Below are 26,137 nucleotides of genomic sequence, written 5' to 3'. Positions count from 1 at the left end.
CCTCTTAAAACCTGAATGTAGTTCTCCCATGTACTGAGATGAAGGAAGGTTTGTATTGTGTTGGAGCCTGTCTGTCTACCAAATACCCTCTAATAGTATTAGTCAGCTGGTCTTTTACCTGTATTAACCAAATCTACAGTATGTCCCAATTGCCACCCTAATGCACTATATCATGCAGTACTTTTGACCAGAGCCTTATGGGCTCTAGTCAAAGGTAGTACACTATATAATGAATATGGTACCACTGCCAATTGGGACTCAACCCAAGAGTCCCATTCAATCCATAACCTGGTCATAGAATAGTGACGAAGTTCGTGTCTGTGGCTCTGCTTGTCTCTGTAGACAGTGTTGTTCCCTTGTTAGACTAAATCCAATTGCATTAAATCGCTTCATCAGCAGCACATTTTATGGTATTTCTGCACACTTTTCCGTTAGCCTCGTTCTCTTGCTCGACTGCAAAGGATTTACTACTCCAGAGGGACTGGAAATATTTTGGGTGTCTCAGATTGTTCTAGCAATTCTCACATTGTAACTTCATTAGGAGGAACGATGTTTGACATGCTTTTTACATTTGTATCACAAACAATTATTTTGATAAAAGTGGCCATTTCTAGACCTATACAWTATGGCTGGGATGATACCAGTATCGCGAGGAAACAAAGCATGAAGCGGATTTAACTTCTTTAGGAAAACAGCAATAATGTTGGAAACAAACATTATGTTGTCATCCAGAGTCACATTTATTCATTTTCCAAGCTGAAGCACACTATTTTACATACAGCAGGTTTTTAAAGGACCGAAGAGTTTGGTCTACTTTGTGTTTTGCCATCAACGGATTACCACAATACTGCCCTATGATCTGTGAACCGTACATGATACAGACAACATCTGGGTGTCATTATACTCCTTATAGTGTTCTCTAACATATGGAGTATGTCTAGATTCTGAAATACTAATTTTCACATTCATATCTAAAAACTACCCTTTGATTTAAAAAAAAAAAAATGTTTTACATATTGTTTGTGACACTCTTCAAACAAGTTAAAATTTCCAGATTGGGCTCTCTCTAGTACTTTTCACTATATGACCCATTTTATACATAGAAATTGACATTATAGATCATTAATCAATCACAGCCCTACTGTAGGATGCATATTTAGCAAGTCACCAGCAGAGGAAGTTCCGTTTGAATTGATTTTCCCATAAAATGTTATCAGAGAGCCCACAATGGAATTTTGATTTACTTGCAGAGCAGCTGTTCCCAAACTAGGGGGCGCACCAACATTTTGTGGGGGTGTACAGGACCTTACTTGATTAAAGGGCTTATTGTTATTGTTGTTTTTTTTCTTTACAATTCACAATTGTTTAAACCAATCTAAAACAACTCATAAATCCGCAATGCTTTAGGCTAGAAACAAGCGGTAAAATGCCAGAGGACGATGCGACTCTGATGCACATGAGCTGAGACCTTCTAAAGTCGAGGAGTCAAAGAAATTGGACTTCGCTTGGGAGGTAATCTAATACAATGTTTGACTCTGAGTATACCAAACATTAGGAACACCTTCCTAATATTGATTATTGATACAGCCTTAATTCGCCAGGGCATGGACTCTACAAGTTGTCGAAAGCGTTCCACAGGAATGCTGGCCCATGTAGACTCCAATACTTCCCACAGTTGTGTCAAGTAGGCTGGATGTCCTTGGTGGACCATTCTTGATACACACACGAAACTGTTGAGCATGAAAAACCCAGCAGCGTTGCAGTTCTTGATAAATCTGGTGCACCCGGCACCTACAGTACTACCATACCCCGTTCAAAGGCACTTAAATATTTTGTCTTGCCCATTCACCTCTGAATGGCACACATACACAATCCATCTCTCAATTGTCTCAAGGCCTAAAAATCCTCCTTTAATTTGTCTCCTCACCTTCATCTACACTGATTGAAGTGGATTTAGTAGGTGACAATAATAAGGGATCATAGCTTTCACCTGGATTCACCTGGTCAGTCTGTCATGGAAAGAGCAGGTGTTCTTAATGTTTTGTATACTCGGTGTATAATTACATTTGAGGGTTTATATAAATTATCATAAAACATTTGGTAGTGGAATAACATTTAGGATAAATCGGGTCTAGATTTATTTTCCTTTTCATTTATTATTATCATTAAATAGCCTATGTAAAATATATCATGAGTCTTGCTAAACTACGTAGAATTGAAGGAAATGAACTTAAAAACAACACATTTTTCCTGGAGTGGGGGGCGGGGGGGGTGTTTCTCAAATATGAAAAAGGGGGTCCTGGGGGAAAAAGGTTGGGAACCCCTGTTGTAAAGTATATTGTTCCAAACAATGTGTTTAAAATGAACTAAATCTAAGAGTCGTTATGGGATATTCATATTTGAATGAATGTGAACATTTGATTTCAGAATCTAGACATAGTCCGTATTTTAGAGAACACTATACGGAGTGTAATGCCACCCAGATGTTTTCTGAATCATGAACGGTTCACAGATCATATGGTCTTACAGGAGGCATGTACAGTGACTTGTGAAAGTATTCACCCCCCTTCACATTTTTCCTATTTTGTTGCCTTACAACCTGGAATTAAAATAGATTTTGGGGGGGGTTGTATCATTTGATTTACACAACATGCCTACCACTGTGAAGATGTAAAATATTTTGGGGGAAACAAACAAGAAATAAGACAAAAAAACTGAACTTGAGCGTAACTATTCACCCCCCCGAAGTCAATACTTAGTAGAGCCACCTTTTGCAGTAATTACAGCTGCAAGTCTCTTGGGGTATGTCTCTATAAGCTTGGCACATCTAGCCACTGGGATTTTTGCCCGTTCTTCAAGGCAAAACTGCTCCAGCTACTTCAAGTTGGATGGGTTCTGCTGGTGTACAGCAATCTTTAAGTCATACCACAGATTCTCAATTGGATTGAGGTCTGGGCTTTGACTAGGCCATTCCAAGACATGTAAATGTTTCCTCTTAAACCACTCGAGTGTTGCTTTAGCAGTATGCTTAGGGTCATTGTCCTGCTGGAAGGTGAACCTCCGTCCCAGTCTCAAATCTCTGGAAGACTGAAACAGATTTCCCTCAAGAATTTCCCTGTATTTAGCGCCATCCATCATTCCTTCAATTCTGACCAGTTTCCCAGTCCCTGTCGATAAAAAAAACATCCCCACAGCATGATGCTGCCACCACCATGATTCACTGTGGGGYTGGTGTTCTCGGGGTGATGAGAGGTGTTGGGTTTGCGCCAGACATAGCGTTTTCCTTGATGGCCAAAATGRTCAATTTTAGTCTCATCTGACCAGAGTACCTTCTTCCATATGTTTGGGGAGTCTCCCACATGCCTTTTGGCAAACACCAAACATGTTTGCTTATTTTTTTTCTTTAAGCAATGGCTTTTTTCTGGCCACTCTTCCGTAAAGCCCGGCTCTGTGGAGTGTACGGCTTAAAGTGGGCCTATGGACAGATACTCCAATCTCCGCTGTGGCGCTTTACAGCTCCTTCAGGGTTATCTTTGGTCTCTTTGTTGCCTCTCTGATTAATGCCCTCCTTGCCTGGTCCGTGAGTTTTGGTGGGCGGCCCTCTCTTGGCAGGTTTATTTTGGTGCCATATTCTTTAAAAAAAAATGTATAATGGGTTTAATGGTGCTCTGTGGGATGTTAAAATGTTCAGATATTTTTTCATAACCCAACCCTGATCTGTACTCCTCCACAACTTTGTCCCTGACCTGTTTGGAGAGCTCCTTGGTCTTGGTGCTGCTTGCTTAGAGGTGTTGCAGACTCTGGGGCCTTTCAGAACAGCTCTATATATACTGAGATCATGTGACACTTAGATTACACACAGGTGGACTTTATTTAACTAATTATGTGACTGACTTCTGAAGGTAATTGGATGCACCAGATCTTATTTAGGGGCTTCATAGCAAAGGGGGTGAATAGATACGCARGCACCACTTTTCCGTTTTGAAATTATCATTTTATTTTGAAACAAGTTATTCATTTCACTTCACCAATTTGGACAATTTTGTGTATGTCCATTAAATGAAATCCAAGTAAAAATATATTTAAATTACAGGTTGTAATGCAACACAATAGGAAAAACACCAAGGGGGATGAATAATTTTGCAAGGCACTGTWTAAGTCTTAAAAGGGCCAAAAATGCCCACTTTCATCATGATTTTCTCAAAAATAGTTTGTGATACAAATGTAAAAACCATTTCAAACATCCTTCCTTCCAATGAAATTACTATGTGAGAAATGCCAGAACAATCTGAGATGTCAAAAATATTTTCAGCTGGTGTGGAATCGCCCATGATATTGTGTTATGTCACGTCTTATGTTTTGCCTGCACCTCACCAACCTGGTCCAGGTGTGCTTTTCTCCTCTTCAAAACCAAACATGTCATGTTTATGATTCTATGTATAGACTCCTGTTATTAATCACAAACGTGTGTGTGTGTATTCTCGTCATGGTTGACTGGCTGGCCAAACATTTTAGAAACAAGATGTATTTGTCTATTTTTTACTTTACACCCAGTACAAACATACACCTAATGTTTGTTTTTAAAGGGAAGCATATTTTCAACATGAAGTACTGTCATTCCAGAAAAGAGAATGGTTAAATGCTAATGTGCGATTAATGTATTTTTCTCTTCTGGATAGTGTTTTCTGATTCATTCCTGTTGTTTTGCATATGTATTTTACCTGGTTACCTGGTGTCCACTCACCTTCCTGATGTAATGGTGTTGTTTTTTGACTTGTAAGCAAGCACATTAAATAATAAGGGTAGCTTTTTAGTTATTTTGTAAAGGTATCTGATTTGAAACCCATCTCATATTGGCCCGTACTTTGATGTGAAGTGAGTGTATGACCCACATAGTCCTGCTGTAGTAGTAACTGTTTGTCATCCTGTGATCTGGTAGTGTCACTGTAGTGCTAGATACAAGCAGCACAAAGAACTGAACAGACAGTCTCAGAAAGAGACAAACAGACAGACCGACCGGCTCTTTGTCTCTCTCCTATTGTATCTCCTCTTCTCTCTCTTATTCCTCTCTCCTCTCTCTCTTGGAGGTGAGATAAAGTGACCTCAGAACCGCCACCCTGGCCGTCCCAGCCAGAGGCTGTGTTAAGTGAAGTGTTTAACACATCCAGCGCTGAAACCTGTGACCCAACACTAACCCAGGTCACCCCACCTGGGGCCAGGCCTCCTGAGCTCTGTACCATGGTGAAAGGTGTGAGCCACAGTAAAGGCCACAGTAAAGGCCACAGTAAAGGGCCTCCGAGCATCACAAATGTCAGCTGTGTTGACGTGAGTTTTCAGCCTTTAAAGACTGACATCCCTGAGGTGATAAGGTATCCAACTGGAAGAAGCTTTATAAAGGCAGCACTTAAACAGGACTGACTAAGGAAGGAGGAAGAGGAAGGTTGAAAATAAGTTAGGGTGAGGAGGTTATAATGATGTCTAGGTGAGGAGGTGACAAAGTCTATAGGAGGTGATGACGTCTAGGAGAGGAGGTGATGTCTAGGTTAGGTGGTGATGATGCGTAGGTGAGGAGGTGATTTCTACGTGAAGAGGTAATTATGTCTAGGTGAGGAGGAGTGATGGTGATGTGGAGAGGAGGTGATGTCTAGGTGAGGAGGAGTGGAGAGGAGGTGATGATGTCTAGGTGAGGAGGTGAGGAGGAGAGGAGGTGATGTCTAGGTGAGGAGGTGAGGAGGAGAGGAGGTGATGTCTAGGTGAGGAGGAATGGAGAGGAGGTGATGATGTCTAGGTGAGGAGGTGAGGAGGAGAGGAGGTGATGTCTAGGTGAGGAGGTGAGGAGAGGAGGTGATGTCTAGGTGAGGAGGAGTGGAGAGGAGGTGATGATGTCTAGCTGTGGAGGTMYGGWGGWGWMGWGGTGWTGTRTWGGTGWGGAGGAGAGGAGGTGATGTCTAGCTGAGGAGGAGTGGAGAGGAGGTGATGATGTCTAGGTGAGGAGGTGATGATGTCTAGGTGAGGAGGAGAGGAGGTGAAAGTAGTTCAACTTGAGATAACCCTGTTCTGATGCAGTTCTAAGCCACACTTTGTCTCTCTCTCTCGCGCTCTCTCTCCCTCACGTGTGTGTGAGTGGCAACCAGTGCGTAAAGAAGGTCACCTGTGTTTATTAACACGAGTGAGGCCTGTGTTTATTAACACCAGAGTGAGGCTTGTGGGTGACGGGTTCCTCTCAGGGGACATGCACCCAGGCACAGATGCTGGTCCCCCAAATGTTAATGTTCCCACATGGACACCTCTGTGCCCCCTCTGCCCCTCTCACCCTAACCCCACACCCTCTCTGTCCCCTGTGCACTCAAACTCTGCACCCGCGACTTCATTGGTCAAATGCCAGCGGATAGAATAATGGGCACACCGTCTGTGTGTTAGGAACACTGCCGTCTGTGTGTTAGGAACACTGCCGTCTGTGTGTTAGGAACACTGCCGTCTGTGTGTTAGGAACACTGCCGTCTGTGTGTTAGGAACACTGCCGTCTGTGTGTTAGGAACACTGCCGTCTGTGTGTTAGGAACACTGCCGTCTGTGTATAGGCACGTGTTAAGAAGAGTTTTGGAGTGTGTGACCTGACAGTTTAGCAACTCCTCAGAGAATTTTAGCTCAGGGTTTCTCTGTGCTATTGTAACTTGAATCCATGTTTTGCTGTGTGTCTGTCAGAGCAGAGGGAAAACACTAGATGGGAATGAAGGCCAAGCACCACTCCCCATCAAGACGGCGACTGTAGAAGAGACTAGCCCTGTCTGGGGAACACACACACAAAAAGGTCAAATAGGGGGTGCTTGTATTTGTCTCGTGGAACCCTTACAAGTGTGTGGTGTGAAATAGAAATCTCACTCCCCCTAAGACACCCCCGGAGAGTGGCACACCCTCTGGCATTTACAGTAGTGATGTTGTTTTACTGCTGCAGACATTGCCAAGTACCTAGTTAGCCTACTTGTGATGGTAGTCATGGTGAACAACAGTCATGTTGCCTTGTGTGTAGTGTGGGTTACTAGACAGTAGAGTGTGCTAACAGAGTGTGTATTGCAACCTGCAATCTGGTGCTAGAAAGCTACTGTATGTACTGCAATCAAACTAAAATATAAAGTAGCAACAAAGTGAAACAACCTTCCTTGATTCTCTGTGCCTTTCGGCGTCTCTCAACGGAATCCAATCAGGACAACCTACAATCATTCTTTATGTAGTCTATGATGTGGACAGCCGTCTCTTTTCCACACAACAGGACCTGAGAGAGACCACCTGACTAAAAGGGGTGGGGGCGGAGAGAGGGAGAAAGGGAGGGTAGGAATGTGACTTACCCTGTGTGATGTGATTGTTTACAGAGAAATTGGTTGACCTTACCCCTTGCTGCCACGCACACACAGACACACACATACAGACACGCACATACACGCACATACATGCACCTACACACAGACAGACACACACACTCCCTCTGGCCTGGCTGTAGGTGTGTGGGACAAGGCTGCTGAGTGCTGGAGCTCTGGGAACTACTACTATCAGACCTGATGGAGTTGATAGAGGAACTGTAGAAGTAAGGAAGGACTGTAGAAGTAAGGATGGACTGTTTAAATATGGATGGACTGTAGAAGTAAGGATGAACTGTANTATGGATGGACTGTAGAAGTAAGGATGAACTGTATAAATAAGGATGGACTGTAGAAGTAAGGATGGACTGTATAAATAAGGATGGACTGTAGAAGTAAGGATGGGACAGTGTGTAGTGCAACCATGGCCACAAAAATACATCTTTCACCTGTTTCTGTCTCTAGGCTTCTTGAAGTTAGTTCTAAAATGGAGCCGGAGGTGAAGTTTGTTTGATTTTTCAGCTTCTATACTCTGCCCGTTGGAAAGTAGAGAACATGCCTACTAGTGTGAAATCATATAGGCCCTATACCTTGCCTTCACTTTATCAACTGAGATTATATTTTATAACTCTTAATTCTTAAAGCAGCAATCAGCAGTAGAAACAACAACAAAGCGCACTCTCTGCCCCTGTTTCAGTAAACAGCTGAGGGATGGGGCTGTAAAAACGTAACCACTCTCAATTTCATAGACAGAGCTATGGATGCAAGGACTGACCATCCATGATATCAACATCATAATTTAAACCATGTTTTGAGGCTCAAATGAAATAAAATGTTATTTGTAACATGCCTTGCAAAACAACAGATGTAGACTAACAGTGAAATGCTTACTTATGGGATATTATAGAAAAAGAATAACACAAGGAATAAATACACAATGGGCAATGATAACTTCATATACACGGGTTACCAGTAGCGAGTCAATGTGCAGGGGTACGAGGTAATTGAAGTAGATACAGTTGAAGTCGGAAGTTTACATACACTTAGGTTGGAGTCATTAAAACTTGTTTTTCAACCACTCCACAAATTTCTTGTTAACAAACTATAGTTTTGGCAAGTCGATTAGGACATCTACTTTGTGCATGACACAAGTAATTTTTCCAACAATTGTTTACAGACAGATTATTTCACTTATAATTCACTGTATCACAATTCCAGTGGGTCAGAAGTTAACATACGCATACGCTGTGCCTTAAACAGCCTAGAAAATTCCAGAAATTACATCATGGCTTTAGAAGCTTCTGATAGGTTAATTTACATAATTTGAGTCAATTGGAGGAGTACCTGTTGATGTATTTCAAGGCCTACCTTCAAACTCAGTGCCTCTTTGCTTGACATCATGGGAAAATCAAAAGAAATCAGCCAAGACTTCAGAAAAATAATTGTAGACCTCCACAAGTCTGGTTCATCCTTGGGAACAATTTCCAAATGCCTGAAGGTACCACGTTCATCTGTACAAACAATAGTACGCAAGTATAAACACCATGGGATCACGCAGCCGTCATACCGCTCAGGAAGGAGACACGTTCTGTCTCCTAGAGATGAACATACTTTGGTGCGAAAAGTGCAAATCAATCCCAGAACAACAGCAAAGGACCTTGTGAAGATACTGGAGGAAACAGGTACAAAAGTATCTATATCCACAGTAAAATGAGTCCTATATCAACATAACCTGAAAGGCCGCTCAGCAAGGAAGGAACCACTGCTCCAAAACTGCCATAAAAAAGCCAGACTATGGTTTGCAACTGCACATGGGGACAAAGATTGTACTTTTTGGAGAAATGTCCTCTGGTCTGATGAAACAAAAATAGAACTGTTTGGCCATAATGACCATCGTTATGTTTGGAGGAAAAAGGGGAAGGCTTGTAAGCCAAAGAACACCATCCCAACCGTGAAGCACGGGGGTGGCAGCATCATGTTGTGGGGGAGCTTTGCTGCAGGGGGGACTGGTGCACTTCACAAAATAGATGGCATCATGAGATAGGAAAATTACTTGAATATATTGAAGCAACATCTCAAGACAAGAAGTTAAAGCTTGGTTGCTAATTGGTCTTCCAAATGGACAATGACCCCAAGCATACTTCCAAAGTTGTGGCAAAATGGCTTAAGGACAACAAAGTCAAGGTATTGGAGTGGCCATCACAAAGCCTTGACCTCAATCCTATAGAAAATTTGTGAGCAGAACTGAAAAAGTGTGTGCGAGCTACAAACCTGACTCAGTTACAGCAGCTCTGTCAGGAGGAATGGGCCAAAATTCACCCAACTTATTGTGGGAGCTTGTGGTAGGCTACCCGAAACATTTGACCCAAGTTAAACAATGTAAAGGCAATGTTACCAAATACTAATTGACTGTATGTAAACTTCTGACCCACTGGGAATGTGATATAAATATAAACTGAAATAAATCATTCTCTATTATTCTGACATTTCACATTCTTAAAATAAAGTGGTGATCCTAACTGACCTAAGACAGGGAATTTTTACTAGGATTAAATGTCAGGAATTGTGAAAAACTGAGTTTATATGTATTTGGCCACGCCTGGGGCGGCAGGTAGCCTAGTGGTTAGAGCATTGGGCCAGTAACCGAAAGGTTGCCAGATCGAATCCCCGAGCTGACATGGTAAAAATATGTTGTTCTGCCCGTGAACAAGGCAGTTAACCCACTGTTCCCCGGTAGGCCGTCATTGTAAATAAGAATTTGTCCTTAACTGACTTGCCTAGTTAAATAAAGGTTAAAAAAATATAAAAAAGAATGTAAACTTTCGACTTCAACTGTATGTATCTATAGGTATGTATAATGTGACTAGGCAACAGGATAAATCATGAACAGTAGCAGCAGCGTCCAGTATGTGATGAGTCAAAAGGGTTAGTGTAGTATTGTAGCTTGGGGGTAGAAGCTGTTCAGAAGCCTTTTGGTTCCAGACTTGGTGCATTGGTACCGCTTGCTGTGTGGTAACAGAGAGAAGAGTCTATGACTTGGGTGGTTGGAGTCTTTGAAAATATTTAGGGCATTTTTCTGACACTGTCTGTTATAGAGGTCCTGGATGGCAGAGAGGTCGGCCCAGTACGCACTACCCTCTGTAGCGCCTTGCGGTCGGATGTCAAGCAGTTGCCATACCAGTCAAGATGCTCTCAATGATGCAGCTGTAGAACTTTTTGAGGATTTTAGGGCACATGCCAAATCTTTTCAGCCTCCTATGAAGGAAGAAGGCGTTGTTGTGCCTTCATGACTGTGTTGCTGTGTGTGGAACATGATAATTCCTTAGTGATGTGGACATTTAGGAACTTCAAGCTCGCCATAGTGTTTGTTTACATTTACTTTGTTTACCACCATTGAAGACAACAAGCGTATATTTGGGGTCTGATGGGGTAGGACAAATGAACTAAGCTCATGATGCATTTATAAATTACATTCTCCAAGAATCAATGGGCACATTTAATTAATTTATAAGTCCAAAAATGGATGTAGCAACTGCTGATTGCCCCTTCAATTCCAACTGAGAATATTTAATATAACTCGTAATGCTATGAAACATTTTCAAATATGAAAAGTTCAAGTGTTGAGCGTTTGTCGAGTTTTTCCCAGCAAACAATCAACTTCGATTTGTGATGAATCTTTGTGAAAACAAGTCAATAAATCGTTGATTGATTAATTGGCCTTTTTTCAAATAATGTAGCCTAAAACTGGTTAGTCTACTTTAGACTGCTACAGACAGAGACGAAATGTAGGGTAGCCTATATTATCTGCAATTATGAATGCATTAGGCATAACTAACATCTCTTTAAAATCATGGTCTTTCAGATATTGCTCGAGACGACAAAATGTTATGAAACAACACTCAATGAGTATTAGAAAACTCAACGATGGCGGAAAAAGACAGGTCTATATAAAAGTTTTTCAAAAATGTGACATTATAATTAATATGCTATACATTTCTCAATTTTTAAAGGTTTGACTTGGTTATGGGATGTTTTACTCCCTGCCAGTCAGTTTAAGATTGTTTAAATTAACCAATTGCATTATTATATACCGCACTTGACCCCCGGACCTGATTAAAATTCCTAGTTTAATAGGCTAACTATTTGAATTTAGTGATAGGCCCCTACATTCGTTTATAACAATCTGACATATTTGTAATATTGAAGTTATAAAGAATAACGGTTTTCGTATTATGCCTAACAGTTGTTTGATGAAATATGAATTATTAAAAAGGTGAATTGGAAATGCGCGTCCTTTGGGCCCTTTAGGCCTCGGCAGACGCGCCAGTCAAACCATCTAACCAAACACATTTTCTCATGAACAGTTGCTGTTCGTAATGAATGTAGCGTAGTGTTTTCGTTCCTGTTCATTCAAAAGGAGATGACACATACAATTATAGCAATCAACTAAAACAGTCGGTCTTGAGTTTGAATTGACCTAACTATTTTCCTTGACATTAGCCGTATTGAGTGACAAAGCATCAGACTTCATTTAATCTGAATTATGTGAATTATAGGCCTACATGTTCACTTATGCAGCCAAAGAATCACTTGACAGTTAAAAATTAAATAGGTCTATTCAATAAATATACTGCGAGTGTAGGCCAATTATCTCGAAACGATTGTTTAACATAATTCTAAATTTTCTACACATTTGTATAAAATATTTCTAGAAAAATGTGTTTTATATCTCACACTTACCAACTAAGGCTGCTGTTTCTTATCGCAGGATTAGGATTTGAGACATTGAGGGGTCTAACTCTCTCGCTCACTCGCTGTCTCTCTCTCTCCCATATGAGGAAAGAGAACACCTACAGGTCAGAGGGCGCAAGGAGAGAGAGGAGAGAGGAGAGCGTTCCGCTGCACATGAAGTTTAGAAACAGTCGTTGTCTGATATTCGCAAAACACCCTCACATCGCCTAGTTATCAATAGCAGGTTGATATGTGTCCATCGGTCATTTCCATCCATTTCTCTGGCAGTTGAAATGCTTATAATACCACAGATTGGTAGCAGTAGACTAGGCCTAATGTTTACTATATAGCCCCATCTCTGATCATTAACAGTGTAACCAAACCGTGCGGGTCCGCGGGGGGTCAGTCGTGTGAGCGCGGTTACGTGTGTGGTGTACGTGGCGACGGAAACCGTTATCAGAGCATCCCCCCAACTCACACCATCTCCACTCCACAACAGCCACAATCCTAATGCCACTCCATGACAGCACATTATCTATATGAATGCCCCAACGCACAGACGTATGGACTGCTTCATATGAGACCGTCGAGGACTGTTGACAGACTAGTAGTCTACAGACCGAATAGAGTCAATAGACTATAAATGTCCCAGCGCTGAACTGACATCTGAACACGGTAAGACACAACAATTGTTGAAATAACCTGGTCTGTTTTGGAGAGGTGCATGGCCTACAGGCTATAGCCGTTTGTCTTTTTATTTGTGATAAAAATAGAGATCTATCCTACTTAGCATATATTTATGAAAGCATATAATATAAGACTATTAATATAGGACTATTATTAAATGATCTGCTAGGCTATCACTTGAGAAAATAATTGTTAGGTTGAAGGGAAACTTGCGCGTTAGGGCGCGCGGGACACTGCATATATAACAGCCCAAATTCTGGTGGGAAACTTGTAATAATGAGTTTATTACCGTCAAAAATGACCGTTTTGAAGAACATGAACTAATATCAACGAAGAATGTCAAGGATATGGCGTCATTATCGGTAGCCTATGAGTCGAAGCCAAGAAAATGTGAGAAAAGTATATAAAATAGCCTATATGCTATAATTATTTAGGCCTACACAAAGACAACTTCTTACACCAACGCATAATGCGCAGGTCTATAATTTAACACAATTTGGCTATTATAATAGACTACATCTCAACATCTGCAATGTAGCCCTGACAGACTATTTCAGTGTGTGTGATTGCGGATGGATTATTTCATGGAAATCAGAGTCAAATTCATTTCGCCAACCGGAGAGAGCCGAGTCCAAACGAACGCCAGTTTACCTCGCGCTGACCCCTTCAACTTTCAACTCCGGTTGACTCTGGTCTAGAGCTGCACGGTAATGCGCGCAACCGGTTGATTATCTCGATTGTCAGTAATCCAGACATATTCGCGCTCACTGCACCAAATTGCTTTGGGGGATGGTAGCCTATGAGATAATATACATGTCTAGGCTAGCCTAGCTATTTATATTCTGAGAATGCATTCGTGTATTTATTTATTGTTGCTCCTCTCTTCAATAGGGATTAGGTAGTCTACTTTCATGCTATTAAACCAAACCAAATCCTGATAAAACGACGACCCCCCCATTTACACATGTTTTCTATCTCTCTCTCATTGTGTGTGTGATGTATGTGTTGTGTGTGTGTGGTGTGTGTGTGTGTGTTGGTGTGTGTGGTGTGTGTGTGTGTGTGGTTGTTGTGTGTGTGTGTGTGAGAAGAGAGAGAGAGAGCGAGCGAGAGAGAGAGAGACATCTTATGATCCAATCTTTCAGTGACTGATAATATTGAAGTTGTGATAGGCCTACTTTGATCGATTTGACTCCTGAATTAGGCATCCTAAATATGGAACACTTGCGGTTGTCAGAGAGAAATTAGGAGTATAGGCTATGGGGGGTATGATGGTGGGGCTGAAAAACGAAGTGATCCTTGAAGCTATCATTGCTGATTTGAGGGACAAACTGAGAGCTCCCCTGCACGGAGAGAGAGAGAGAGAGGAGGAAGCGGGAACACGGGGGTCTCTTGAGGGCGACCAGGCTGGCTGCGACAACAGTCAGATCAACATTGTAGAAAGTTGTCCAGACATAGGCTACAATCCAGTTTTAAAATACTAAGACGTATATAAACCTTCGTCCAGTATGATATCCACGGTATATATGCGTTACTGACGGAGTCTGCTCACAAAGTGTTCTAATTAATTCGGGTACTTAAGTGCATGAGTGTGGCCTTGGAATTCGGATATAGGTAACACAGCGACTCGGACACGGATTTTCACACAACACACACACACACACACACACACACACACACACACACACACACACACCACACACACACACACACACACACACACACAACACACACACCCACCAGGAGACCGTTGAATTTCGGATATAGGTAACACAGCGACTCGGGACACTGATTTAACACACACACACACCAGGATGACCGTTGAACTGTGTTCTCCAGGGACGAAACAGAACAGCGCATAAGGTAGGCGGCCTACACCCAAAGAGTAGGGAGTGTTTGAGAAGTGTTTGAGTATGAATGTGTTGTTTAGTCTCAGCAGCTTGGCTTTAGACGCGGACTCCATGACGTTCCTGTCCAGAGTTGATGTATAGTGCAGACCTGCGTTCAAATACTATTTAACGTAGGGATTTCCATTACTTCAAAGTCATTTCGAAGTAGGCTAAGTATTTGGATATTTTTTATTTTGAAAATAAAAGTAGTTTAATGTTGGAATGTAGGCCTATTTGGAAATACACTTGGAAAATATTGGCATGTGAAAATACTCAAATACACAAAGTTAAATTTTAAACACAAATATTTAAATACTATATGCATTTGAACSCAGTTTGGTCCTATGGGTATTTGAAATCATGTGTTTTTGGAAACAAGTATTTGTAAATAGTTTCGGCTATTTATAGGATGTTATTTGAAAATACTATCAAATAGGCTACTTTAAATAGAAGTAGCTGATTTGGCCACATTATTTGACAGTACAAAAATACACAGAAAAATAAGTAGGCTACCACACATAGCATATATATTTCAACTCGGATGCTGTTCAGTGAGAGATATTCATGTGCAGTCTGGGATTTTACCTACAATAAGTCAAACTGGATCTCTCATCGGTCATCTAGAAACACTGTTTAGATTTTGGGCTCTATTCAGTCTCATCGCGTAAATTCAGTTTTACAGCATGATTGAAATTTAAAGTCAATGTTCCTGATTCAGCGGAGACTGCATTCACGGTAAACGCTGCATATTTCGGCTCCATTGGAAATGACCTTTACATTTCTATCGCGTATATGTAACGCTTCAGTTTTGCAGATTGAAAGAGCCTTTAGCGTCACTAGAAATGTTATAGTCAATAATATATCGAAAACAATGTTTTTTTTTTACCAATGTACCCTGATCTTTCACAGTTTATAGCATCATATCATTGTATAGCTTACTAATAACATATTTGATTTCTAGTAGCCTAAAATAGTGTTATTCTTAGGTTATTATTGATACATTATTTATAGGCCTAAATTCATGTATGCATAAACTACATTATTCATTATTAGACTGTTATTAGATTATGATTATGATTATGATGATGATGGTGATGATTATTATTGTTGTTGTTATTGTTGATATTATTATTGTTGTTATTATTACGTTGTTAATATGCCCACCATGTGACATAATCATGAAATTATTTTCAATATAGCCTAATAATAGTTTGTCACAAAGTCTTAGCCTACTGATATTTGATTTCTTAATTTGTTTCATTTGATTATCTAGACCATTTGTGCATGAGCATGTTTCTTTACGTGTTTCAAAATGCATAAAACAGATTATTTGGTAGTATATTTTTAGTTTGAATTGCATTATTATTTTGGCATATTTTCTGTGAAATGAGACTGAGCTGCACATTGAATTCAAGTCAATATTATCAGCTCTACAGTCAACATGTTAATATATTAGTGGAAACCATATTTGCTTTATTTTGCAACGTTTCAAWGTAGCCTATAATGCACGCTTTAGTGAACGCTTTTCATTTGGATGATAAACTAAGCATATAATTGAATCCGGATATACACTGAGTGTACAAAACATTAAGAACACCGTCTCTTTCCGTGACATAGACACTGACCAGGTGAATAGGTGAAAGCTGTTTTCCCTTATTGATGTCACTTGTTAAGTCCACTTCAGTGTAGATGAAGGGGAGGAGACAGGTTACAGAAGGATATTTAAGCCAATTGAGAAATGGATTGTGTGTGCGTGTCATTCAGAGGGTGAATGGGCAAGACAAAAGATTTAAGTGCCTTTGAATGGGGTATGGTAGGTGCTACTCGTTTGTATCAAGAACTGCAACGCTGCTGGGTTTTTCACGCCCAACAGTTTCGCGTGTGTATCAAGAACGGTCCACCACCCAAAGAACATCCAGCCAACTTGGCACAACTATGGGAAGCATTGGAGTCAACATGGGCCCGCATCCCTGTGGAACGCTTTCGACACTCTACACTTGTAGAGTCCATGCCCTGATGAATTGAGGCTGTTCTGAGGGCAAAAAGTGTGGTGGTGATTGGGGGGGTGTTCTTATTGTTTTCTACACACAGTGTACAGTATAGGCCTAGGCCGATGATTCTGAAAATACAGCGTCCATATAGGCCTATCTCCTTTGGCTATTAGCTTAATGGAATATGGAATGATGGTCTCTGTAGTAGGTCTAATTGGCTAATAGTAAAGTATTGACTGATAATATAATATCAGATAATAGTGTGTGTGTGTTGCGTCTATCCCGTCCGTGTGTCCTTCCGTGTCAGGTAGTGTCATGGCTAACGCCATCCAAGAGCACGTGGACACCGACAAGGACTCACCGAAAGAGAACAAACCGGAGAATCATACTCGCTCCCTGAGCTCGCCACCTTCACCGCAGACAACGTGCACACAGCAGGTAACTAACCGCGTGTGTGCGCGTGTGTTTAATTGTTCTAAACATAAAAACGATGCACTTCCATTTATTTTTAAATTGTGGGTGATGACGATTTTTGCATGCACCGAAATTGCATGATTTTTTTCTCCTTAAGTGATATGGAAAAATTCCAAAAATAATATAATTATTAGGCTAGTAATCTACGGTGTTTTAGCCTATTAGAGATACCTGTGTTTTTTCACAGAATAATATAGGCCTAGGCCACTAATTTAAACGATTAGCTTATTCCCCCAATATAATAACTAAAGTCAGCTAGGTAGGAGTCCATGTCATGTCAAAGCAGAAACAAACAATCCGTTTTAGGAATGCAGGAGCTGAATATGACCTAGATTTGGTTTCTAAACTGTCGGTTGGTTACCAAGAACATGCCCAGAGCAACACTGACTGACTGCTTCTCTCTGGTCAAATCTCTGTCAAACTCCGTTAAAATATCGTTGTTGACGGATAAATGTGAAACCTTCAGTAGCCTGTTTAACAGTGTAGGCCTATGTATGTAATACATAGTCTTACACTAGTTATTGTTATTAATGTAAAGTAAACCTGTTACAATAATACGACCTAGTCTCATTAAGATGAAATACAATGTAAATGGGCAGGCATTACAGGCCAACATATTTTTATTTTATTTATTTATTGTTTTTACAATGTTCAAATAACAAGTTTGTGTAGACCTATTGGTAGGACATTCATGGCGGAGGGAGTGGGTCTTTGGTTTAAATGTTTAATATATTTATTATCTCCTCTGTTCTCTCTGTTCTCAGGGAATGGATGGAATAAAAGTATACATGCAAGAGCGGGAACTGTGGGATAAATTCCACGAGGTTGGAACAGAGATGATCATCACTAAGGCGGGAAGGTAAAATTGCCTGTCTTAATCTCTTCATTTTTTTCTTCAAACATCAGTGCTGAATGCTTTGAAAAAGTAAAAGTAGCCTATTCTTTTCTGAATGTATTTTTGTATTAGGTGAGATTGAGAATGAAAATCGTGTCCCTATAAACTTACAAACATATCGTTTCTCTCTTTTTACTTTGGTTTAGGCTATATGGTAATTACCAAGGAGCATTTAGGAAAATATAAAAACGAATCTACTTGGCCTATAGACCTGTTAAACCTTCAAATATTTAGTCACATTTTTGTGATTAATGTTTGTAGCCTAACATTTTTATTTAGCCTATAATTATCACAAGTATGTTTTGTTTCGGTTTTTGCTCACAACTGCAGCGATGGTTGTTATGCCTCAGTGATAGGCCTACGGATATTGCATTTTTTTGCTATGTTCCTTACGGTCGGTGGTTTTCCTGTCTCACCAGGCGGATGTTCCCCTGCTACAAGGTGAAGGTGACGGGCCTCAACCCTAAAAGCAAGTATATTCTCCTCATGGATATCGTGCCAGCAGATGACCACCGCTACAAGTTCGCTGATAATAAATGGCAAGCTTCATATCACATCTTTGCATATTTAAATAGCCTACTTGATGTGTATTGTTTGTGTTAAATGTAGACTAATGTTTATCTCATAAGCTGATGGAATAAATACTTGAAATGGGTTTAGTAGCCTATAARTGACTCAACACACCCAATAACCCAGTCAAGTTTCAAGCTTCAAAGTATCAGAAAACCAGGAGCAAAGCTTATATCTATCTCTCCTATTAGAGATTTCATCCCAATAACACTATGCTGATAACATTTACATTTGAGTCATTTAGCAGAAACTCTGATCCAGAACGATTTACAGGAGCAATTAGGATGAAGTGCCGTGCTCAACAGATTTTTCACCTAGTCAGCTCTGGGATTCAAATCAGCAATCTTTCGCTTACTGGCCCATCATTTTTAACTGCTAGGCTACCTGCCGCCCATGATAAAATGCTATATGCTGTATTTTAACATCACAGAGAGAGAAATATATAACACAGTGCCCTACTAAAATGCTGCAGTGATGTTCTAGTCCTACCCCGTGCCCCGTGCCCTGTGGCCTATTTCCCTGTGTTTGCCTGCTGGCCGCGCGCCACTCCCCCTGTCCCTGACCACCGGTTCAGTCTCAGTACCATGGGTTCATGTGGCGGGCAGATTAAAGACCGGGTCTCTCTGAGGTCCACACCAGCATGAGGCTGCAGGGGAGATCTAAACCCACTTGTGCTGCGTGAGGCTGTCATCCTCTCCCTGGTCACGTGATGATGCCCTGTGGCACCCTAAAAGACGCTTCATTCAGCTGATCCCACTGGCCCAATGGGAGGCAGATGGCCCATTTTCAGTCATGTTTAGGACAAGGACCTATGTTAATGTCTAATGTGAACGCTGTTGTGCGTGGGTAGATCTCCCTCTAAGGGAGGTTCTTTGTTTGTAAATATCCGTGGTGTTCTGTCATTTCCCTGTCCCATTTGACAGACGTGAAATAACTTCAGTGAACATGTTTTCCAGCTCGGTCCAGTTGTGGCCAGTTGGAGGCATTCTTCTCGGACAGATTCCAACTTAAGAAGTCATACACACCGACAACAACACGCACACACGTCATAGTCTATTGTATTTAATGTGAACCAGAACATTTAGCCTGTTTGAAATAGATCAGATTAGTTTATTGTCCTACAAGGATGATCATTTTTGGAAACATCTTTCATGCTCACATGGTTGTGATTTGCCTGTACGTCATCCATCGCTCTGATTAACACCTGGATTGGTATTAACATATCCTGATGTCACTGATGGGGGCCAGCTGTGTCTCTCTTCATGTTGAAAGCAGTTTAAATGTGAGGAGGATGTTGGTCTAATAATAAGAATAGATAATAATAGATACAGCCAGAGGCACGTCAGATCTGTGTGTCTCCTGTGCCAGTGTGACAGTATAGAGCATGGCCAGACTGTGTGTGTGTGCATGTGTGTGTGTGTGGAGAGAGTGTCACAGCCTCCTGACCGACTGAAATCTACGGAGCCACTTTGAAATCTTATGAACATTCTTGCACAAGGACAAAAATGTGTGAGTGATAGGAGGAGAGAATGAAGAGGAAGAGATATCGAGATCGAGAAAGACAATATCAACATCTACAAGATCAAAGCACCAGACAGCAGAGAGAGAGAGAGGAGTGAGAGAGCTAAGACTCTAATCAACCCTAGAGGAGAGACGCAGACGAAAGAGAGAGAGAGGAGAAGAGGACGAGAGACGGCAGAGGATGAACGAGACGAGAGCAAAGACGAGAGAGAGTAGAGAGAGAGAGGAAGAGAGAGAGAGAGAGAGAGAGAAGAGAAGAGAGAGAGCAGAGTAGAGAGAGAGAGAGAGATGAGAGAGAGAGAGAGACATACAGTACGAGTGGCGTGGCGCAGAAAAGGCAGGGCTGGGTCAAAGCAGGGCCATCTGACATGCACATCAGCGTCCAATTTGTAATTAGATATTTGGTTTGAGTTGTCGACTTGTGAATTCAGTGTAGTGTGTGTGTGTGTGTGTGTGTTGTGTGTGGTGTGTGTGTGTGTGTGTGTGTGTGTGTTGTGTGTGTGTCAGGTCTGTTTCGGGAAGGCAGAGCCGGCCATGCCAGGAGGTTGTCGTGCCACCCTGACTCTCCAGCCACTGGGAGCCACTGGACACGCCAGCTTGTCTCCATTCCAGAAACTCAAACTCACTAACAACCACCTGGACCCTGTGACACGTCAGTCCTTTACTTCTTCTCACCCTGTGTGTGTGTGCTGTGTGTGTGTGTGGTGTGTGTGTTGTGTGTGTGTGTGTGTGTGTGTGTGTTGTGTGTGTGTGTGTGTGTGTGTGTGTGGTGTGTGAGGATGGATAGTGCTGCTGACTAAACAGCGGTAACCACAATAATGATGTAATGACGTTCAGGGCCATTAGCTCATGCCTCGTACCCATGCCTGGTGGGACTATCACATCAATTAGGATAGGTCTCTCAACGAACACACACACACACAACACACACACACACCACACCACAAACCACACCACACACCACAACCCACACACACACACACACACAACACACACACACACACACACACACACACACACACACACACACACACACACACACACACACACACACACACACACACACGCTAGAGAGGGACCACAACAAAGATACACCCAGTAAATTGGTACAAAAAGAGACACATCTGGAAATTAACAATTTAGCATGGGTCCAGAGTAGACAGAAGGGCAATTTTGTGGCCCTATTGAATATCATTCTACAAGTGGGATGGCGCTACAGCATTCAGTGTTTTACTGTTTACTGTATGTCTCTGTTTTTGCTGTATTGCAGATTATATTAAACTCAATGCATAAATACCAACCCCGCCTCCACATCGTCAAAGCAGATGAACACAATGGGTTTGGTTCCAAGAACACAGCCTTCTGCACGCACATGTTCTCAGAGACCTCATTCATCGCCGTGACATCATACCAGAACCACAAGGTACTGAAACACTGAAAAGACAAAGTCATTATTATTTAGTTAACAAAGTCACATTTTTGTTCATCTTATTTGGTCAGATATTTCTGGATTATTTTGTCATAGATACAATTGAATTATCCAGGTCCTGTTGTGCAGATTATTTAAATGAGTTGCAGCTAAAGCAGGCCAGAGTTGTCTTATGGGTGTATCTTTTTTTCCATGTGAATCAGTGCATTATTCCCCAGGGTCACTGTTCTCAATTCAACATGTCAAGTTTGATAACAGTGTGTACACTTCACAGGGGCAGTTCTGACCTGTTCCTTTCCTTTGATCATGTCTGTTATGGTTCCAGCACCAGAGAGCGCTCTCTCTCTCTCTCTCTCTCTCTCTCTCATTCAATGGGCTTTATTGGCATGGGAAACATACAGTTGAAGTCGGAAGTTTACATACACTTAGGTTGGAATTCACTGTATCACAATTCCAGTGGCTCAGAAGTTTACATACACTAAGTTGACTGTGCCTTTAAACAGCTTAGAAAATTCCAGAAAATGGTGTCATGGCTTTAGAAGCTTCTGATAGGCTAATTGACATAATTTGGCCACAGAATCCTCTACTGTAGATCACTATGAGAGAGAGAGAGAGGAGAGAGAGAGAGGAGAGAGAAGAGAGAGAGAGAGAGAGAGAGAGAGAGAGAGAGAGAGAGAGAGAGAAAGAGAGGAGAGAGAGAGAGAGAGAGAGAGAGAGAGAGAGAGAGAGAGAGAGAGAGAGAGAGAGAGAGAGAGAGAGAGAGAGAGAGAGAAGAGAGAGAAAAGAGAGGAGAGAGGAGAGATGAGAGGAGAGAGAGAGAGAGAGAGAGAGAGAGAGGCTGTACTCACCCCTGTATCTTAGCCATGCGGTGCAGCTCCATGTCATCACTGCCTCTGAAGCCCTTAGCGAACGGTTTGTTCTCTATCTTCAGCTGGGTGATCTGACAGGGACACAACATACTTCCTTAGATCACTTAACACCCCAGCCCAGTCCTGTGTTATACTGTATCCTACTGATCCATAAGGAATGTTGGATCTGGACCTGAACAGGGGTGGATTTGGGGACTCTGGATAGCACATGAACATCTTCACAGAACCACATTCTTAGAAAGGAAAGGTGCTATATAGAACCTAAAAGGGTTATTTGACTATCCCCATAGGACAACCCTTTGAATAATATTTTTTTGGTTCCTATAAGGACCCTTTTGGGTTCAATGTAGAACCCTTTCCACGGAGGGTTCTACATGGAACCCAAAAGGGTTCTATCTGGAACCCAAAAGAGATCTCCCTGGAACCAAAACATGGAACCCATGTTCTGACAGAATAAATTCTAACCGCAGAAGATCCAGTGTAAACTGCTTCCCTAAACAGTCGCCAGGTTTAAATACATCAAGCCAAATATACTGGTCTTGGAACATTTGGAGTGAAAAATATTTATTTTCACTGTCAACGTCACAATGGGTTGGTTTGTGTTTTCTTTTGTTAAGCAGGGATGTATTTATCACAATACACGTGGGCCTTTACTATGGAGCTATAATCAATGCCAACAGAAGTGTAATTTGAATCAAAGAAAGTTGAATTTCTGTCGAATTTTTATTTGAATTCAATAGTTTAAAATGTTGTATGCAAAAATATAATTATTGAACGCATACATTGAATTTGTATTGCATGTCTTTGTGTGTGTGCCTGCATGACAGAAGAGAGAGAACTTTGTGAGTGTAATGTTTACTGTCCATTTTTATTGTTTATTTCCCTTTTGTATATTATCTACTTCACTTGCTTTGGCAACGTTAACATACAGTTGAAGTCGGAAGTTTACATACACCTTAAGTGTAGTTTACATACACATTTAAACTCAGTTTTTCAATAATTCCTGACATGTATTCTAGTCAGTTAGGATCACTACTTTATTTTAGAATGTGAAATGTCAGAATAATAGTAGAGAGAATGTGTAACGGCTTTCGTTGGTGGAAGGAGAGGAGGACCAAAATGCAGCGTGTACGTATCCATAATAACTTTTAATGAGAATGAATACAAAATATAAAAAGAACAAGAGAAACAAAATGAAAACCGAAACAGTCCCGAATGGTGAAAACACTAAAACGGAAAACAACTACCCACAACCCATAGTGGGAAAACAGGCTACCTAAGTATGATTCTCAATCAGAGACAACGATCGACACCTGCCTCTGATTGAGAACCATACTAGGCTAAACACATAGAAATATAACGACTAGAACAAAACATAGAAAAACAACATAGAATGCCCACCCAACTCACGCCTGACCAAACTAAATAAAGACATAAAAAGGAACTAAGGTCAGAACGTGACAGAATGATTTATTTTCAGCTTTTATTTCTTTCATCACATTCCCAGTGGGTCAGAAGTTTACATACACTTAATTAGTATTTGGTAGCATTGCCTTTACATTGTTTAACTTGGGTCAAACGTTCGGTAGCCTTCCACAAGCTTCCCACAATAAGTTGGGTGAATTTTGGCCCATTCTCCTGACAGAGCTGCTGTAACTGAGTCAGGTTTGTAGGCCTCTTTCTCACAACAACCTTTTTCAGTTCTGCCCACAAATGTTTCTATTGGATTGAGGTCAGGGCTTTGTGATGGCCACTCCAATACCTTGACTTTGTTGTCCTTGAGCCATTTTGCCACAACTTTGGAAGTATGCTTGAGGTTATTGTCCATTTGGAAGACCCATTTGTGACCAAACTTTAACTTCCTGACTGATGTTTGAGATGTTGCTTCAATATCTCCACATAATTTTCCTCCCTCATGATGCCATCTATTTTGTGAAGTGCACCAGTCCCTCCTGCAGCCAAAGCACCCCCAAACATGATGCTGCCACCCCCGTGCTTCACGGTTGGGATGGTGTTCTTCGGCTTGCAAGACTCACCCTTTTCCTCCAAAACATGACGATGGTCATTATGGCCAAACAGTTCTATTTTTGCTTCATCAGACCAGAGGACATTTCTCCAAATAGTACGATCTTTGTCCCCATGTGTCACGTTCCTGACCTGTTTTCCTTTTTCTTGTATTTATTTAGTTGTCAGGCGTGAGTTGGTGGTTTGTCTATGTGTATTTCTATGTTGGGATGTTTGTGTCCGGCCGGTATGATTCTCAATCAGAGACAGCTGTCAATCGTTGTCCCTGATTGAGAATCATACTTAGGCAGCCTGGGTTTCACTGTGGTTTTGTGGGTGTTTGTCTTCCGTGTAGTCGTTGTGCCACACGGGACTGTTTGTCGGTTTCTATTTGTTATTTTTGTTTCATTATAGTGTTCAGTTCGATGCTAATAAATTATGGACACTAACCACTCTGCGTATTGGTCCGATCCTTCTCGCCTCTCCTCATCCGAGGAGGAGGCATTAGACAGCCGTTCACATGTGCAGTTACAAACCATAGTCTGGCTTTTTTTATGGCGGTTTTAGAGCAGTGGCTTCTTCCTTGCTGAGTGGTCTTTCAGGTTATGTCGATATAGGACTCGTTTTACTGTGGATATAGATACTTTTGTACCTGTTTCCTCCAGCATCTCACAAGCGTCCTTTGCTGTTGTTCTGGATAGATTTGCACTTTTCGCACCAAAATACGTTCATCTCTAGGAGACAGAACGCGTCTCCTTCCTGAGTGGTATGACGCTGCGTGGTCCCGTGGTGTTTATACTTGCGTACTATTGTTTGTACAGATGAACGTTGTACCTTCAGGCATTTGGCTGATTTCTTTTGATTTTCCCATGATGTCAAGCAAAGAGGCACTGAGTTTTAAGGTAGGCCTTGAAATACATCCACAGGTACACCCCAATTGACTCAAATTATGTCAATTAGCCTATCAGAAGCTTCTAAAGCCATGACACCATTTTCTGGAATTTCTAAGCTGTTTAAAGGCACAGTCAACTTAGTGTATGTAAACTTCTGAGCCACTGGAATTGTGATACAGTGAATTCCAACCTAAGTGTAATGTAAACTTCCGACTTCAACTGTATGTTTCCCATGCCAATAAAGCCCATTGAATGAGAGAGAGAGAGAGAGAGAGAGAGCGCTCTCTGGTGCTGGAACCATAACAGACATGATCAAAGGAAAGGAACAGGTCAGAACTGCCCCTGTGAAGTGTACACACTGTTATCAAACTTGACATGTTGAATTGAGAACAGTGACCCTGGGGAATAATGCACTGATTCACATGGAAAAAAAGATACACCCATAAGACAACTCTGGCCTGCTTTAGCTGCAACTCATTTAAATAATCTGCACAACAGGACCTGGATAATTCAATTGTATCTATGACAAAATAATCCAGAAATATCTGACCAAATAAGATGAACAAAAATGTGACTTTGTTAACTAAAAATAATGACTTTGTCTTTCAGTGTTTCAGTACCTTGTGGTTCTGGTATGATGTCACGGCGATGAATGAGGTCTCTGAGAACATGTGCGTGCAGAAGGCTGTGTTCTTGGAACCAAACCCATTGTTCATCTGCTTTGACGATGTGGAGCGGGGTTGGTATTTATGCATTGAGTTTAATATAATCTGCAATACAGCAAAAACAGAGACATACAGTAAACAGTAAAACCACTGATGCTGTAAGCGCCC

The 26,137-nt window shown here is 41.3% G+C and overlaps 1 protein-coding gene across 1 annotated transcript; it reads left to right on the top strand.

Annotated features, from left to right (window-relative positions):
* The first annotated feature begins 15,865 nt into the window (after positions 1–15,865).
* Positions 15,866–21,857, top strand: LOC111957465 (T-box transcription factor TBX5-A-like). The gene is given in 7 exon segments (XM_023978294.2): positions 15,866–17,087; positions 17,888–17,982; positions 18,438–18,561; positions 20,617–20,650; positions 20,653–20,714; positions 20,716–20,754; positions 21,380–21,857. Coding segments are annotated over 7 exon segments (645 nt in total). The 5' UTR covers positions 15,866–16,964; the 3' UTR covers positions 21,548–21,857.
* The last annotated feature ends 4,280 nt before the right edge of the window (positions 21,858–26,137 follow it).

The sequence above is a fragment of the Salvelinus sp. IW2-2015 genome, linkage group LG33, assembly GCF_002910315.2.
Source record: "Salvelinus sp. IW2-2015 linkage group LG33, ASM291031v2, whole genome shotgun sequence".
Classification (NCBI taxonomy): Eukaryota; Metazoa; Chordata; class Actinopteri; order Salmoniformes; family Salmonidae; genus Salvelinus; species Salvelinus sp. IW2-2015.
Note: the sequence above shows the minus strand (reverse complement) of the source record. Positions and strands in the feature narration are given on the sequence as shown.